Source organism: Lathamus discolor, chromosome Z (assembly GCF_037157495.1).
Source record: "Lathamus discolor isolate bLatDis1 chromosome Z, bLatDis1.hap1, whole genome shotgun sequence".
Taxonomy (NCBI): Eukaryota; Metazoa; Chordata; class Aves; order Psittaciformes; family Psittacidae; genus Lathamus; species Lathamus discolor.
The window spans coordinates 84,877,332-84,896,021 of NC_088909.1; the positions used below are offsets into that span (position 1 = coordinate 84,877,332).

Genomic DNA, 18,690 nt, shown 5'->3' on the forward strand with positions numbered 1-18,690 from the left:
TGAAGACTGACCTCCTGTGGGCATGGTTATCTACTCTATGGGGGTGCAGGGACTGCCCCTAGGGCACGCTTGTAAAAGCCTTTGAAGAATAACAGCACATAATTCTGTTTCAACCACCACCAGTTTCATAGGCAAGGCATAGCAGCCGAGCACATGCTTCTCAGAAGGAAAAGCAATGCACAGATGCAGTGAGAGAACAACACTATGGACAGTGTGGTATCTAAGGATTTTTCCCTTATATTGTTCAGTCATATTCACATTGCAAAGATCTTTATTATCTCCCACACACGGGAAGTTTGGGACTTCAGATGAGGGCACATGGCTCATTTGGTGTCATGCTGACCTCTTGGTTTTGTCCATGAGGTGGGCACTTCCAGTTTTCCTGAGGTAGCAGATAAAGAGGTCTTTGTTTCATACCTTTAGGAAAAATAAAAGTGAATTAAAACGAACCAGGCATGCAGGTGTGTTGGAGCTTTCTAGGAAAACACAAACACACTCGATGCAAAACACGTCTCTGAAATATTCCGCTGGGACAGACAGCACCAGAGCCTCCAAAAGCAAACCTCACCCTCTCAGAATCACCCTGAAGAACAATTACAGAATTACTGTGACAATCTACCACACATTTAATCAGAGAGACATGACTTTTTATAAATAAATGGCCAAGCGCCTTTCTCTCCAGGGCCCTGAACTTCATGCAGAACAGACGTTGCTTGCCCATATCCTGCAGAAGGTCAAGGCAGAGGAACTTCACATGCTGCGCCGTAACAGCACACAGTACTGACAGCAGGGAAGACAGTGCTGCTTATAGCGAGGCATTCATAGAATTTATGTGCAGAAAGTATTTATCAGATGACAAATATACCCACTCTTTCTGTTGTTCTGCCAGCTTTTCTGCCAAGCATTTTACCAGAACAGGGTCCACTTTGGAGTCAAATTTGTTGGCAAACCAGTGTCCATATTTCAGAAGCCATCTTAATTCTGCAGCCCCATAGATGCAGACACTGCGAAGGTGGGTACCAGTGCATGGAGGATACAAATGATCTTCGAGATAATTCCATTTCACCAGACGAGTTTTGCTTTGTAGGTCTGTTATGTCCTGGGCTGACCTTGGAACTTCCCCAGGGACCCCAGGAACACGTACAAGAGTGGCCCAGAAATGTTCATCTGGAGAATATGTATCCCTTGACCACTCAAAAAAATCCTTTGCAAGAGTGCTTTTAAGAGTATATTGAATAAACTCTCTGCTTAAAACAAAATAGGCACTGCCTACAAATACCTCGATATTATGAGGTGGCAGATCCTTGGAAATGTTGGTTTTTACAGGAATCTGCACATATTCATAAGGCACTTTCATAAGTTCATAGTGATAAGTAAATCGTTCTTTTTTGCTACTGCTCGGCTTTATAGTTTCCAGCATGTTTCCTCCACGAAGTTTCTTCAGTTCAACCACCAATTCAAAATTTGACCTCAAAGGGAAATCTTGGCCACACAAATTAATAACATACTTCCAGGGAACTGGAGACTCCATCAAATCAGACAAACAGTTGAAATCAGCTTGCAGCCGTGAAATATGTGCATAGTCTACTGTCTCCAATTTCGATGCAATGAAAATATTGGGGAAACATTTAGCTAGATTGTTCACAGCAGATTTGAAACTTTTTGCTGCTTTTTGGTCATAATGGATGCAGTAAATATTTTGATGACTGTACAATGAATGTATGAGTCTTTCTACCATTACTGCATCTTTGTGAACAACCAAAGAGTAGGCAATTGGAAAACTCTCCTCCTCTGGAGAAACAGGTTTTAGGTCGTATTTCCTAAGCGAACGATACACATGGCAAGCACTTGTCATTGCGACAACATCTTCATCAGTTAAATCTATTATCTCCTTTCTTCTTATCTCTAAACTCTTGCCAATTTCATGGGGATCTTGCTCAAATATAGACGAGCAATTAATTTCATACTGGAACTCATTTCTTAGGTAGGAATACCTGTTTCTAACATAAGAAGAAGTGCTTAAGAAAGGCTCAACTAAATAAATGCCCTTAGAGGGAAGAAAGTGTCTTTCAACATGGAGGAGTTTCAGCAGTGCTATCAGCCACCCTGTAACACACAGGATCAGGATCTTCCTTCGTGAGGGACATTTGCAGGGACACTTGTGTCTCTTCATCCTGCAAGTAAACACAGACATGATGGTATTTTAAATCAGAAGCAAAGCATTGGAGGTAGTTCCAGGTTCTAACAAAGCCATGTGCACACTGGTCTGCCAACCGGATAAACAACATCTTAGCAGCACAGGCCACTGGAAATACACAGTTTCTTCTTAATCACCATGTTAATTGAGAGTCGGACTTTACCATAGCAATAGTCAAAGATTTCATTCGCCTGAATTAGCTGACTGAAGGCAATAAACCAACTTGGATTTCAGATGGTTTCCAGCTAAACAACAGCGTTGGAACAAGACTCCCACTGTTTATTTTCCAAACCTTTTTTTAATTTCTTATGAGTCACGAACTGAAGTACAGCAACCCCTGCATTGGCAGAAACATGACTGTCCTCCAAGTGAGTAGGAAGGATTGTTTACTTTCCCGAGTAACTCCAGGGGATTCAATGGGAGCCGCAAGTGGATCTCTCGTGAGTCTGCAAAGAATGCATGCTTAAGGGTAGATATTTTAAACAGAAAGCTTTAGAATTCAGTCAGAACATCCTCATTGTCTCCAGCACTGGAGCTGGCCCATGAAGATGTCCAAGGGGAAACCAGTTTCCTTCCCGTCCTCTCCCAAAAGGGTCTGACAAGCCCAACATCCTCCCTCAGTCCAGATTTGTTCTGGAAAACATTGCTGATCTGCCCTGAACAGGGAGATGGATGAAGACTTCCATGCTCTGGAATGACTATATAATGTAACCTTTTGAGGGCAGGAAGGGTAGTAATGAGAAATAGCACAGCTATCCTGTTCTCTCCCGTGTGACAGATTCTCAGATTCAACTGCAAAAACGCACACAGCCCTCTTTTATGCAGCAGGGTATTTGGTAACATTTCTGTATAGCAACTTAGCAGCTGAGGTGTTACCACAATAAAAAATAAACACAGTGATCATCCTTCCATATAGCTTTACCAGTTGAGTGCAAGCAGCATCGTAGCTATCCTCGAATTAAAATTAGACCAGAGCCCACACTCATATGCAGCACTAAACTTAGCTCTGCTTAGCTTAAACTAACTCTGCCTCTAAATTGAACAGCTCACAATATTTTCTCTTGAGAAGTTGTTCCGGAATGCTTCACAGTGAATAAAATGGTGGGGTCACCAGAAGTTGCTCAGATGTCTGCAGATCCCATTGTAAAAGTATAGAGATGCGCATGCAACACTTGCTGGAAGACTAACTCAGGCATCTTCAGCATTTCCACCAATGTCAGGTCTTGCAAGCTGTAGCTTCAGTTAAAATGCCGCCTGTTAAGTTACAGCTGCTTCATCATTGTGTTCTCCTTGACTTTCCCCTTCCCTGTGCATCTTTCTCTTTGGTATTTCTCTTCTGGAGGCAACAGAAAGGATAAGGAAATGCTGCATCCCTGTCTCACCTGGGAGCACCAGGTGTAGACCAGGAAACGAAGCAGGGTAAGCCAACACCTACCTATGTTGCAGAAGACAGCTCAGCAGGTCTCTGCAGGTTTTACAAGCAACCTCCAGGTACAAACAAAGAGGAAAAACAGAACTATCTCCCCACAAAGCCAAGAAATCCCACCTTCTCCCTTGGCCAGCAGGTGTTTTACTTCTTTTCCAGACTAATCCCAGCTCAATGTCTAATCCAGGTGTCCCCTTTACCTATATCCTTCCTGTACCTATGTTCCTGGAGAAAGTCACTCTCAGCTGCCTCTAACCAAATCCAGGTTTCCAGCCATATGCTGGAAGCCCTGCAGAGAGAAACACAGCTAACCTGCCCCTGTTTTTTCTTTGGAGCAAGAAGACCTGTGTGTGTGGTGAGACTTCCCTGTGAAGCCCGCTCTGTGCCTTTGCCTGGTGGTCTCCCTAGTTATCAAGGACAACCCTTACCACTCCTGGCTGAACAGGGCTCACCTCATTCAGGGACCAAATCTTCCTTTTCCCTCTGCCTTCTTCCAAAAGGTAAAAAGAGAGCCAGGACAAACAAAAGGGACTGCAGAGGGAAAGCGCATCCTCCACTGCTCTAAACCCCTCTATCTATGGCAGCCCTGGACAGCTTCCACCCACTGCCAAACATTCTGTTGCTAGGCAAAACAACAGAAATGCTATCGCACCACACCTCCCTGCCTGAAACTAGTAATCCAAACTGCTGGAGCCCAGTGTGGTCTGGGCTTGGACCAGGATGTGCAAGAAATCACCTGCACAGCACTGAGGACTCCCTCTTTGCAGGTGATGAGCAAAGGATCCACACCGAGTTACCTGAACATTCCTAAGGTTGTTGGCACCACCAACCAAAAGACACTATTATGCCATAAAAGGAGGTCAAGAAATCCAGAAAATTTGAACATGGCTCAAATTCCCTGTGGAGGAAGGAATTAAGGAGCATCGGTGAGAAACGTCAGCTCCTCCACCAAATCCCATGTTTAGGGAGGACTTCCCACTGATCCGGGCCAGCATCTGGTCAGATGAGAGCATCAGGAGCCAGCAACTACATCCCCCACTCCATCTGTTTGCTTTGTTGTGGTTTGGTTTTGGTTTGTTTTTTTACAATGCACATTATATCACCATCACCACAGTGGTCCACACAGAATCAGGCCACGTGTGATCCCAGCCACTCCTAAGCACATCTTAAGGAACATCTGTCCAGAAGTGCAGTTCACCACTACCTATATCCTGCTGTCCCTCCTGCTTCATCTGTATTAAATTCATACTTTCTTTTTGTAACTGCCAATGCAATCCACAGTCAGGCTTGGTACATCAATACAGGGGCAACAGCCTTGCTCTTTAGGCACAGGTCATTTGCCTTTAAACAGTATAAAGTTAGTTCCTGCAAAAGACTGAGGTTTCGTGAGGTACAATGTGAGACCAGGGAATGAAATTCCTTGGGACAGAAGAGCCACCACAAATCTCACCAGGTTTTGATTCAAGCACCGAATTCCTATTTCTTACCACATGCAGCACTCAAAGCCCCTCCTAGACATAGCAGTGTACTGTACTTGCAGTCTTCTGTGGAGGAGGGAATGAATGACATGTGGCAGACAAGAACAGGCACCTAGAACCACCTGAAACACCCACCTGGGTAGCACTGACCAGATGCCACCTCTGGTTATCTTGCTCCTGAGTATGTTTTTCTCCAGTACTACCATAGTATACACAGAACTAAGGTTCCATATTTTCTCACAAAGACTTTATACTAGGAAGGGAGCTTGGCATTGCCATTGTGCCTTGTTTTGTAAATTGTTCGCATTTTCTCTTTTACATGCAAGAAGACTCCCGAGAAAATTAATGGAAATTGATCTCATCTTGCAACCAACACATACTGCACAGCTGGGCTATACAGACACATAAACAGCATTTAACCAGGTCAGGGTGCTTACCGGCTGGCATACAAAGTACTAAATGATTCAGAGAAAGTAAATGGGTGTTTTTATTTATCCTTTGCTTCTGTAAAGCAAGGGATGTTCTAATTAAGAAGACATGAAACAAATAGAAGGGAAACACATTCGTGTTGTGTAACAAAACACGTTATTACACGACACAATTATAGTTTGTAATAAGGTACCTTAAAGCCCTTGAGCTCAGCATGATTAAAAAAGAAATTAGGCAATCAGCTGGTTATTGAGAGTTTCCAGAGTTACTTTCGCCTATACACAAATATGGACAGAAAGCAGAATTCCCTGGAACCACAACACTGGGAAATTACCAGCTGCCAAGACTTCTGAACTTTTGGAAACCTTAACTATTGGTAAAAGGAAACTTTTACCAATAAAAATGTTTCTTATGACCATTGCTCTGTTCTCTGAATCTGCTTTTATCTACTGCTGGACCAGAAGAGGGATTGCTAGTTAGATCCATGACAGCAACACTTGTATCCCACCCAGAAAACAGTTGAGGTTTCCACTGATGTATTTCACTGCCAGTTTTTTGTAGTTTTCTCCCTGCAAGAAGCTGTTTGGGGCGGTTTTACACCTTCAAACACTTAGAATAGTTTGCTTTTGGCAACTCAGCAAGCTAAGCAATGACAAAAAAGATGGAACAAGGTGGTGGGAGAATTTCACACACTTCTAAAAAGCTGAGCCGCAGATCAAGTCATCCTTCCACTGAACTCTGTGCTGCATTAGCCAGCAGGATAAACCCTCCCAGGAGGACAGGGCAGAGGCTGACCTGTGTCACTCTCAAATTGAGGCTCCCAGACCTCACCTCCAAGGCAGTCTCCAGCCAGGCTCTGCTGTCTGTGTCTGCCCAAGGCAGTGATGCTGTACTTGCAGGAGGACCAGAAAATACACGGCACTCTTCAAGTGGGCAGCGGAGCTCCACTCCTTGCTCTGTGCTTCAACCCAGTGTGCATGTCTTGTCTATAAGGAGGCTGCAGAAGAATTCTGCAGCTCTCCCATGGCTGACACAACACTCATAAAACCCTATAAAACCCACAGAACCAGAGAATAAGCTTTCTCCCCTGTGTACTCAGTGTTGAAAGTTATGAACCAACCTATGGCCAGCTAAAGGAAGCACTAGGAAAGAAGGCCAAGCTGAAGAAGGAAGCTGAAGGAAAAAATGTGTTAGAAAATGCACATAAGAATATACACTAAAATTAGCCATTGGTTTCTATTGACTTGAAGCAACTGGGGAAGAGTGAGCGAATATGGAAATAAGAACAGAGGAAATAACACATATTTGACTATGGACATTTGTTTATGTATTATGAGTAACACAGCAAAAGTCTGGGCAAGTGAAGTATGGTCTGATCACGGGGAATACCTGTGAAGACTGCTGCCTCAATGGTCACTTCTAGCTGCTATCAGCCAGATGTGCAGAACTTTACCTTCCTGAGAAAAGCTGCTGCTCCTGTTGGCAATCTGTAATGGTAAATCAACAGCCAGTGAAGCTGCAGAGTACCCAGAAGTATACAAACCCCTACAGTGGGCACATCACAGGCATGAAAAGCAGTGTTTGCACCTGTACACTATCCATAGGCAACCTGCTTGGATAATTCACCTGAGCTCATATTGTCACAGAGTTAAATGTAAAGTGTACCTACAATGACCAGAGAAGCAAACTGAACCAGCAGATATTTCTCTTGTCTTCTACAACACAGATTACAGCAACACAGAAATGTTGAATTCCTTCTGAAAGGCTGTAATTCCTTGAAATGTTAAATCTTGCAAGGTGAAACCAAAGAAAAGGCTCATTAAGGCTCATTAATTAAAGCCTGGTTCTAGGGCTTCTTTTGGGAGGGTGAGGAAAAAAAAGAAATATCTAATTCTAGCTCCACTGACTGAAATAGTTTCTACACACCACCAGGCACTTACCCTGTGGACTTCCCCAAGCATATCTTTGAAGCATTGCTAGTCTGGATTTGTTGCGGGTAGACTGCAGCATGTCACACATGTATCCAGCTAGGCACCTCTCTATTGGAAGGAAGCAACCCCCACAGCACCCCACTCCTCCCCTTCTCCTTCCCACATGGACCCCAGCGCAGCCTGGGCTGTGTGACTCTGCTGTTGGGAGGGGAATGGGGCAGATTAACCATGAGAGCCTGGGACTTTCTCCCATGCCTGCCTTTCCCCATCCCAACCCTCTGGGAGCCACCCTAACTCCTGCAAACAGGAATCAGGGTGAGTTTGCACAGCCAAGGAAGGCAGGAGCCCTAGACCTTCACTGTGCATAGGTCTTCTGTCCAGATCCTCCCTGAGTTATACAGCCCCTGCATAAACCCTGGCTCTCAGGGATATCCTCCTCTCCTCTCTCTGCACCATACTTTTGCCAAACAAAAACCCCCGGATTTTACCCTCTCCATGTTGGCCAAGAATAAACACCTGCATCTGCAGCAATCTGATTAACAGACCCATTATCAATTTGTCACATCAAAGTCTAAGTCACAGCTAGACTGTGAAGATTTCCACTAGAGAAAACTGCATTTCTCTTAGTTTGTCAAACTAAATACCTGAGGCCTCTCCACAGCTGGTGGAAGGACATATGGAACTGCAAAGAGCCATCAGTTTGTCCCAGAGCACAGGGTGCAACATGGGCTGGATGAAGCATCCCCCAGGAAGTCACTGCCCCAACAAACAGGAGCCAGGACAAAAGCCCAGCATTGTGAGCTCTGCCAGCTCTGCTTGCAATGGTGCAGCCTTGCTGATGTGAAGCTTTCTGTGGGTAGCAGCATTGCACCTGACCCCAGGGAGGTGCTCAGGAGCAGTGGAGAAAAACTAGCCTGGAAGCTGCTCTGGTCAGCACAAGCCTAATCCCACCCAGAGAAACAAACTCTTGCTCTGGCTGACCTCCAGTGGCTCATATCCACCAGGGTTACAGCAGCTTCAGCTCTCTTTGAGGACACCCCTTTATAAAGGGTTAAGGAAGGATTTGAGCAACCCAGAGAAACAGACAGGTTTCCTTCAGCAGTGCAGAGAAATTGGCAGGCTTTGGGCTCATGCTGCTGCTCTGAAGGCATGTTTCCACTTTACTAAGACCCTAATGGGTTACATATGGAGAGCCCTGGCTCCTGACAGAGCCCAAGGCTTTACTGCTGCTCCTCACACATTTATTTCTGCTGTTCGCATAAACCCCATGTATCTGGACTAACAGCAGCTCCCAGTCTGTGCAACATAGTGATGCCAATGTCAGGAATATGCAGCTACCTTCATCCTCAGCAAACCAAATTACCAACTCTCACACTCCTCTTGCTCTGCACAGCAAGTCTTACCTGCAGTCCGCATAGTCAACAAAATCTTGCATTGCTGTTATCAGGAGTACAAATCACCTATCGTGAAAGCTGACTGCCTTGGGGCAAAAAAGATAGTGGAGCCCAAGGCACTGAAGAATCAGCCGCAACCCCTCCAGAAGCCTCTGTTCTTATTTCTCAAATGACTAATCTATGGCTATTGGAAACAGCCTTGTTGGGAATAAAGCCATTTCCAAAGAGCTGTCTTTTAAAGTAATAGCTGGCAATTTTTCTGTAACTCTAAAGTCAAAGACCTATGGGTATTTACATTTTAACATCTACTCTTTTTTCCTTCTCGCCACTTAGCAAAAGCTCCCATAGGGTAAACTCAACCACAAAAAAGAGTGAAGGCTCAGACAAGATACTTTTAATAGAGACCATCTGTAACTAAAGAGTACCCAAGTAAGAGTTTGCTGTAACTGGTCCAAAAAAGGGTAAATGTGCCATTGGCCTCATCAAAATCTATGGTCTTCTTTCAACCTTTCCTATGCACTGCGGAGGCGTTCCCAGTTTGTCTGTTTTCAGATCACACTGACTTATTAACAGCTTGTCAACCACTTTGAGACTACAAAGAATTTTGCAACTCCCAGTACTTTATTCCCTTTCCTTTGTGTCTTTTCTGATGCAGCTTGTTCTTCACTAAACACAAGCACTTCAGTGATTAAAGGCAGAAGCTGCCAGGTATATCTACAGGGCCTATAGGCTCCCCAAATGCTGCCTGAAGGGTGGAGCTGTCATGAACCAACCTGATCCATCACAGGAAGACCAGAGCCTGGTGGAGCCAAGATGCATCAGAAGCCTTCCTACAGGCATAAGTATGAAAATCCCGCTTTGAAGGTTGGGTTTTATCCAGGGAGGCAGGAGGGATCTCTGCTCAGAGCAGGCTGATCTGACCCATAAAGAGGGAAAGGGACTCCAGGCAGCACTGAAAGCAACAGGTTCAGCAGCAGGACATGCAGGCAGGGCTACCTGAGTAAGCTTGTACCCTGGCTGCAACAGCAACAGCGAATGTCACAACTTCCCTGAGGAACACAAGGTATGTCCCAGGCAATGTCCACTGGCCCCTCTCGTCTGCCCACTGCCAGCCTTCCCTGAAGGACCTGTTGAGTAGATAGCAAAAGCTCAAGCTCAACCACTAACTACATTGAGCTACAGAAAAACAAAAGCTGTGATCTCCCTTACGTGTAGCCCTATTGAATTTATACTACTTTCCTACTTTAGCATTACCCATCAAAGAGGACTGTTACTCTCTACAGTTGCCGTAAATGATTTTGGTGTCCTGCACAGATGGCCAGCTGTTGGGAATCATCTCATTCTCTGTGGTCACACCTGCTTTTCACACCACACAGCCAGTCTGAGAGTGGGTAACCTGAAGTGGGAAGTGACAAGACACACTGGCTGCTGTCTGAATACGGATTCTTGGAAAATTCAGGCTGTGAGTAGGCAGTGCTCCCAGTGGATTGGAAATACATAGTACTCAATATGAATGCTGTCGTGGAGCAACCCGCTTTCGTGCTTGCCACAGAGCAAGAGCTCAATGAGAAGGACAGGTCTGAATGCAAGTCTGTGAAAGGAGAGAAAACAGAGAGAGCAGATGCAGAGGAGCAGGAGTGCTTCTGCCCTACTATGTTGTTCTCTCCGCTGTGGAGAAACCCTTCTGCTGGTACACAGCACAAACCAGGCTCCTTGCTTATCACTTAAGTTAAAAAAAATAAAAAGGGAATGGGTCCTGAGAATAGAAGCAGCAGAACTGAGGCTGGGGAATAATGAAAGAGAAGAATGGAGAGAGGGATCAATGTATGTAAGTGCTTTCATGTTGGCAGCATTAACAGCAACCAAAAAAATCAAACAGAGCAGCAAAACAGGTGCTTTCTCTCACTTGCTACTCCCTCATCCCTCAGAGGCATCAGAGTTAAAAACAGTGTCTACGCCTTTCCTTGGAAACCAGGTCATGGTGTATTTGCAACCAACACTATTACCATATGATAGCAGGAGCTATGGGAACAATTCCCTCTCCTCCAGGCAAAAACACTCCGGGAAAAGTTCTACCTGATAAAGTATATCTGTTTGCCTAATACACACCCGCTCACACAGCAATGCAAACTTGGTCGAGTTTGTTGCATGACCAACTCTGCAGACAAACACAGTTAATTCCTTCTGGTTTTCTTTCTGCTCTACACAAATCAAGTCAGTTCGTGGATCTCTAGGGAAGGTAGAGGGGACAGTGTTCCTGGGAAGCTGAGGAAGGAGGAAAGTAATGAAGTGATAGAGGTTTTTTGTCTGTCCGAATTAAACTTTTAACTCTACTTGTTTATTCAACGCTGCTAGCTGGGAAAGTTAATTTATTCATGTGCTAGTGTTTACTGCCGGTAGCTGGTTAGTTCCATTGCAGAATTACCTACTGATAGGGATCATGCAGCTTCTGTAGGAGTAATTTTTATTGGCATTAAAGCTAGATCAGTTGATCCTATCGAGTTTGTCTGGTTTTCCACCCACTTTCCCTACACCAGAGCCTCAGCCCATGCCCCTGCAACAGAGCGGCACCCACTACCAGCCTCATTCCACACAGCTCACTCTCTTGTTTTGGCCTGCCAAATGTAATACTTAGATTTCCTCTAAATGATGGGCAACTAAAGAGCTAAGTAACTACAATTACTTACATGCTGCCTTATGGACCTCTAATTAAGACATGTGGAAAAATACATCATTACTTCTAGACCCAAGCCTAATTAAATTATAAGCCTGCCAATTTTAAGACTCCAAAGACTTAACAGAGTGTCCTAAGGAAAAACAACAAAAATCTACAGTTTACCACAGCCTATTTTGTGCTTCTGCAAGAGGAAAGGCAGCTTCTCACCGCATTCATGGGAAACACAGGCTCTGCAAAGATTTGGCAATTATGGTTATCACATATGACTTTGTCCCAGTGCTTAACATGACACCTCATTGCCTGGGATACATAGATCTGTGTTTCCTAACAGAACCTGCTCTGCTGCTTGCTTTGTTTGCCTGCCACTAGGTCCCAACTCTCTCTATCTTCTTTAGAGAAGGCTGGATGCTTTTCTCTAGTTGCCTTCAGTAAATCAGTGATCCCCATAACTGCAGTAAATCATCTAACATTAATTCCTGCATATCCATGTCCCACAGACAGATATGTCGAGGTAAAGGAAGTCTATCTCTCTGATCTCTGGACAGGAAAAGAGGCAGGTGACTTCTGAAGGGTCACGCAAGAAGACAGCAGCACATGAGAGAAGTGAACCTGGTTCCTCTGCATCCCCGACTAAACCTATGTGCTTTACAACCACTTTTGATGGAAGCTGTTCTGGTGGAGGCCTGGAAAGAAAAATCTCTCAGCAAATCCCTTGGTACATCCCAAACTGGTTTGTCCTGCCAGTCAGAGGATCTGTAGCCCTGCTAAAGCAGGAAGTTAGTGGAAAGTCCAGGGATAGTCGGCCATGGAAATTCTCAAGTCGATTCCTTATAGGTTGAATTTTTAAATTCTCTGACTTTAGGAGATGGGAGCATCAATGTTTGGTAAGGACATAATGTACCATAAAGGCAGAAGTCAAGATAAAAATAATGTAAATAAAAATATGTAGTAAATTAGTAAAAAAAATAATAATTAAAGCCCTCCAGTAAACACAATCAACCAAAACCAACCGGTAAACAGAGTTTACTCTCTTCTAATATGGGGCAATCTAGAGTTTAACAGCTTCATTCCAACTCATATGAGCGTTTAAAACAATACAAATACCACGGTGGAGAGAGGGTTAACCTTTACCCCCAAACTACCGCAAAATGTAAATATCAGCCCTAAAGGGCCAGCAGTTGTGTACATTGGCAAGGAGCAGCACTGTAAAAAAGGGTGGAAGTTTCCTGTTAGACAGGGAGGCAGGAAAGACTGCACCGCGCTGCAGAAAAGCTCCCATTAACAGCTCAGAATATTCCCCCATTTCCTTCACCTCTCCACCATGCTGCCTTCAGACTCCTGTCTGCAAGCCTCCACTGTAAATCATCCCCTTCCAGTCCAAGTCTTCACTGCCAAAGTCAGCTTGTAAAATGATGATCGGCAAGACCATTTCAAGTGGAGCTACAAACATACCTCCTGGGCTTTGCTGTGGTCTCTTCTCCTTGCAGAGCTCTTCAGGGTGCTCTGTCCAAGAAGATCAATGCAGGCACAACCAGCCTGATGGCCAAACAAAGTCCTGGTGACTGCTCCATCCCGCTGGGGTGCCCGCAGCCTTCACCTTTACGGGTGGTTCAAGCTCATACGGAGTCAGATGAACAGAAGTGGCAGGGGCAACATTACTGCTTGCACAGATTACAAAAGAAAAGTGGAAAATGTTAGCTGAAAAACAGCAAGCACAGAAGATTTGTGTGATAAGCTGCGGAAGCCATTGTCTGTGTAATAAGCCTATACTTTTGTCTACCTGCATAGCATTTCAAAGTGCCAAGATGGGGAGAAGAAAACACCATAAAAAGAACAGATTACATCAAAGCAACCTAATTTCCTTCTACAGCAGTGTAAAGAGGACCTGGGGAGAGACAGGAAAGTGCCCAGATACAAGGAGTCTCTCTCAAAAGCCTCACCAAGCTCAGAACTCACACAGTACTTCAGGTACTGAGGCTTCAGGTCTGGGAGGGCTCGTTCCCTTCACAGGTAAAATAGCTCTGCCACAGAGCCAAGGCCCAAAATTTGGACTGCTGGTGTGGCTCCCATGGCCCTGGTGATGCTTTCTGAAACTCAGTGAAACTCATGATGCTCTGCATTGCAAGTTTACCTATACGTAACTATCTCATGTGGCATACAATGTCTCTTATATGGCAAGAAATACATTTTGGTGCTATTTTGCCTAATCCTTCTGTGTGTGATGGTTACAAGGAAATTTGGGGAACTAAACAATGTACTATTTGACATATGTAGCATTCTCCTCCTTTCTACCTGCATTTTGACCAAAGTGCTGTGCACACCAACCTCCTCTTCATCATCATCCTTTCAGCTCATACAGATTTATAAACCACACGTCGCTGTACTATGGAGCTTGTTATCTGTGGTCTCTTCTCCATTGTGGCAAGAGCAAGCTGAATTTCATAGGCTCCAAAGACAGGTCTGAGTGCTGCAGATCCATGGGATCCTCCAGTCCTGCCTTAGCTCAGTGCTCCCAGCACAGCATTTTCATACAGTGGAAACAGTTTCTGAATTCCCTCCTTAACATTTGGCATTCCCTGTATGCACATGATGCAACGTGGCATGGGAGTAGCTGGGCTCATTTCACCCCTTTTCAGGGTGGTGGGAGGGGTACGGTGGTAGAAAATGTTAATTGATAAAATTATGTTGCAGAAATGAGCTTTTTGTGACTCATCTGCTGCATCTCTTAGTTCCTTCACATATTTCCTCGGAGAACTCAAAAGCTGGAGTCACCGTATGACTCCAGATGCCTTCCTGTAGCTGTAACAGCTACACAAATGCCATAAGCTCCTGCTAGAGTTCTCTTAAGCATCATCTGCTGGTGAGATGAAACTCACTTCGTCAGCATGCATCAGGACAGCTCATGGTGCCTACCCACTTCCTACATGAAGTCACTTTGTCACGTAGGTACACAGTAACCACCAAGACTAAGACTAATGGCCAAGCAGATACATCAGCACCTCTCTGGTGCTCCACTCCTTGCTCTGACCAACAGCTAATGTGCTTACAAAATCCCCACATCGCCCTCTCCTGAAATCTTTCTGCTGATCTCTGAAAATGCTCTGCTCTGCCCCGCTGGTGGACACAAAGCCTCTTGAAATCATACTGTACATTGTGGATGCCTGCTGAGGCTGCCATCCGCGTCTGGCCAGGCTAAGAGCTGCCAGGCTGACAAGATCAACGTGAGAAAGAATGTCTAAATTTACTGTTTGTTCTCGACCAACGTTTCAACATGTTCTGGGATTCCCTGAATCCTATGCATCAGCGCTCACTGTTTTCTTTTACGTAATGACAGCACAAAGCTTTGACTCTGTGCACTTTAATTTTAACTTTGGTTAATTCTTCCCAGCTTACCTGAACTACTCCTGAAGAATTCCAGAGATCTGCTCTCAGCCACCAGGGCATTTTATGATCATCACAGACAGCCTATTGACTGACTAGAATAATGTGCATATTAGGCCAGAAAGTAGCATGCTCAGTATACGCTGTTGTCCACAAAATGTATACAGCCCAGTACACAAACTGGGTTTTAGTGCCTAGTCCCTTTTCGTGCATTCCCACTATAAACCCAGCACAAGGGTTGTGTCAATACAAGCAATTCAAACCTGAATGTATCCCCTATCACACCATTGCTGCTTTCCAAAAAGTTGTAGACCTTAAGAATTGCTCATTTATAGGACTCATGTCAAAAAGCATTAGACAGGGCTCTTAGTGATCTTCAAATGCTTTTACAGCTGGGTAGCATACAGAGGATACACAGGAACTGGAACAAAACCCATCAGTATCAGATGTATAGGACCAAAACACCCAGGTGCACAAATGCAGCACAATTTCACTTCCCTTTCTACAACCACCTCAGAAAAGCTATCTGCATGGAAGAACAGTCACATCAAATCCATGGGGACCATGCAGTCCAGCATGCTGTCTCCAAGTACCTGAAAGCAGGTGGTTGGAAAGAGGAGGAAAAACATAACAAGTATCCTCCAGCATCTTCTCCACATGTTCCTTCTCACAGCGCAGCAGCATCCAAAGCAGGGGGTTACAACTTTCTACTTCTCTTGAAATTTCGATTTCTTCCGCCTGGTTGCTTTTGAACCCACGAGTTTTATGGCAACCAGTAGAGCAGGGGCAGGCCAAAACGCTCTACAGCTGCTCCGAGTATGGTGCACAAAACCCCACTTTCACTTGTTTCATTTTTTTTGCCTTTCAGTGTCGTTTGACTGTTGTAGTTCTTGTCTGAAAGAGTGCAAGAAGCTCTTTCTGTTCACCATGTCCGCTCCAATCACAAGTCTCTCTACCATATCTACCCTTCAGCTGTTTCTCTCTCAGGCTATCAAACCCAAAAATACTATCATTAAGGAAATGTATTTATTTTGAAAGGTTGTTATTAGGGAAATTTGCCTAACTCAAAATGAAACGAGCTGGTTTGTGAACTAGATCTTTGGAATAACTCAGAGGGTGTTAGTGGAGCAGATCCTCAGGTGGGACATAGTTGAGTAAGTTAACCTCAAGGGACGCTCACCTTAAGGTCTCCTTCCATAAGCCTCACTCTAACACTATGAGCCTGTTCACTCCGCAATGAGAGAGAAGCTGCCACTGCCTGTCCTCGAGGAAAAAAATAATAACAAATTTCTGACAGATCTTTGCTGTTCTGTGACTTTTTGTTTCCTCAGAAGGGAAAAAGCCTCTTTCTTTCCATGCTGAAGAAAGCAGTAAGTACACTCGGCACACTAAAACACGACTCCAGACGAACGGGCACGGTTTTAGCAATTTACTCAGAGACAAAAAACACCGACCAAAACACGACAGAGTTCAGCTAGCGCCACAACCACCCGGGTTCCTGTTACCAAACCACACGGTAAGTTGGTTAACTGTCGCTCCCCAGGAAAAGTTCTTGCGGTTGCAGCAGCGGGGCACACCTTTTGCGAGCCGGGCTGCGGGCAGGTTGTGCGCCCTCACTTCCAACGCCGGCAGCCTCGTACCCGACCCACGGCCGCCTCTTTCTGCTCCCGACACGTAAAATCCCCCCTTCATTAACTTCGAAAGCGCACGGCGCATTCTTACCGCAGCTCCCGCCGGCACCCACCTTCCTTCTCCGCCGGCCGCCCCCAGATGCGCGCCCGGCCCGGCCCCGGGCCGCGCCGCCCCGCGCACCCACCGCCCCTTCCTCCTCCTCTTTCTCCTCCTTCTCATCTCCTCCCCTCCGAACTCCGCCGCGGCGGCCGAGCCTCCAAGTTTGCGCCTATGGCAGAGCCGCCGGGAGGAGGCGGGAGCTGCTGCGGCCCCGGCTCGCCGCTACGAGCGGAAAGTTGCGGCCGCGCTCCCACCGCCGCTGTCCCGGAACGTCCCCGCCGGCACCTCACTCACCGGAGCGGGGCGGAACGGGGCGGAACGGAGCGAGGAGGCGGCTGCTCGGAGCTGCCGTCCCGGGCGCTCTCGTCTGACCGGAGACGCGTGTGCGTACGATGTGTGTGTACAGTGTGGGTGCTCGGTGTGTGCGGGGTGTGCAGACATGTGTGCGATACCGCACCCCGTGACGCGGGGAAAAAAGGAGGAGCCGCCGCCAGCCGCGCAACCTGGCCGGCAGGAGGAGGAGGATGGGGAGCCGCGGCGAGGTGCCCGGGAGCGGAGCCGGCACCTGGGCTCGGAGAAGTCTCGCCGCTGGCCCTGCTGCGCAGGCGGCGCGGAGCTGCCCCGCCGCCGCCCCGCGGAAGCGAGGCGAAGGAGGCGGGAGCGCAGGTCCGAGCTGCGGCTTTGCCGTCACTGTGGCAGGGAGCGAGCCCCCTCGGCCGGGGGAAGGGACGGGGCTCGGACGCGCCCCGGTGCCGCCGGCCTGGGTGCGGGCGCGGCCCTAATGGATGGGCATCTGCCTCCGGGGAAGGGCCCTCCCGCGGCCCGGGCTCCTGCCGAGCTCCTCTCCCTTCCCTCGGGGCGGCGGCGGCCTCTGCTCGGCTGCCCGCGGAACGCACGGACGTGCCAAGGGCCGGGGCGGGCGGCGGGTGGGCTCGGGGAGCGGCGGTGGCAACCGCCTTGGACCTCTGCCAACAGAGAATGACCTGCCCTCGCACTGGAATACTGCCGGTCCCCTGCGACTTGCAGGCAAAGGCTTGCGTTTTGAGGTCAGGTTGAGCGGCTGGGCTCTGCTCTCCGGGGCACCTCTCGCCTGCTGCACCGGTTCGGTCGGCAATTTAGAAGACGCCGCCGGAGCAGAGAGCATCTGTCTGCGCCCGCAGCGCAGACCTCGCAGCTGGGCACTGCTGTGACAGCTCCGGCTGAAAGCTGCTAATCGCTTAGGCCACTGTAACCGAGTTGTGTGTAAACGTATGCCTCGGCTCCTTCCACAGGAGCACACGTGAAATCAGGACACTGCTGCTGGACAACTCACCTGCAGGTTAATCTGCTGTATAATGCTGGTGTAAGTGGTAGAACTTTCTCCGAGAGACAAAGTCAAAGCCTCAGCAACACCATCACCTCCCAACACCAAAAAACTTATTAGAAAACTTGACAGTTTTTGAATCCTATTCCACCTTTGAAAGGTTATCCTCCCTTCCCAAGTCACATTCTTTTCTTGATATCCTGGAAATGTAGTAATTCAAAGTCAAAGAACTGGCTGGATGGCCACATGCAAACAGTTGTGGTCAATGGCTCAATGTCCAGCTGGAGACCGGTAACGAGTGGTGTCCCTCAAGGACCGGTGTTGGGACAGGTCTTGTTCAACATCTTTGTTGGTGACATGTACAGTGGGATTGAGTGCGCCCTCAGCAAGTTTGCCGATGACACCAAGCTGTGTGGTGCGGTTGATACGCTGGAGGGAAGGGATGCCATCCAGAGGGACCTTGACACGCTTGTGAGGTGGGCTGATGCCAGCCTTATGAAGTTCAACCATGCCAAGTACAAGGTCCTGCACCTGGGTTGGAGCAATCCCAGGCACAGCTACAGACTGGGCAAAGAAGAGATTCAGAGCAGCCCTGCAGAGAACGACTTGGGGGTGCTGGTCAATGAGAAAATGAACATGAGCCGGCTGCAGTATGCACTCGCAGCCCAGAAAGCCAACCATATCCTGGGCTGCATCAAAAGGAGCGTGACCAGCAGGTCGAAGGAGGTGATCCTGCCCCTCTG

At 47.0% G+C, this 18,690-nt stretch overlaps 1 protein-coding gene across 5 annotated transcripts; it reads right to left on the reverse strand.

Annotated features, from left to right (window-relative positions):
• Positions 1-253: 253 nt before the first annotated feature.
• Positions 254-16,715, reverse strand: GCNT4 (glucosaminyl (N-acetyl) transferase 4). Of its 5 annotated transcripts, none has more exons than XM_065662839.1 (4): positions 16,658-16,715; positions 12,985-13,190; positions 870-2,174; positions 254-417 (listed from the first exon to the last, which is right to left on the reverse strand). In XM_065662839.1, the coding sequence occupies exons 3-4, from the start codon at positions 2,171-2,173 to the stop codon at positions 324-326; spliced, it is 1,398 nt and encodes a 465-aa protein (XP_065518911.1). In that variant the 5' UTR covers position 2,174; positions 12,985-13,190; positions 16,658-16,715; the 3' UTR covers positions 254-323. The 5 variants fall into 5 exon arrangements, with proteins under 5 accessions (XP_065518911.1, XP_065518910.1, XP_065518913.1 ...); XM_065662838.1 differs by having other exon boundaries at positions 16,636-16,712; XM_065662841.1 differs by lacking the exons at positions 12,985-13,190; positions 16,658-16,715 and adding an exon at positions 9,629-9,652.
• Between the last annotated feature and the right edge of the window lie 1,975 nt (positions 16,716-18,690).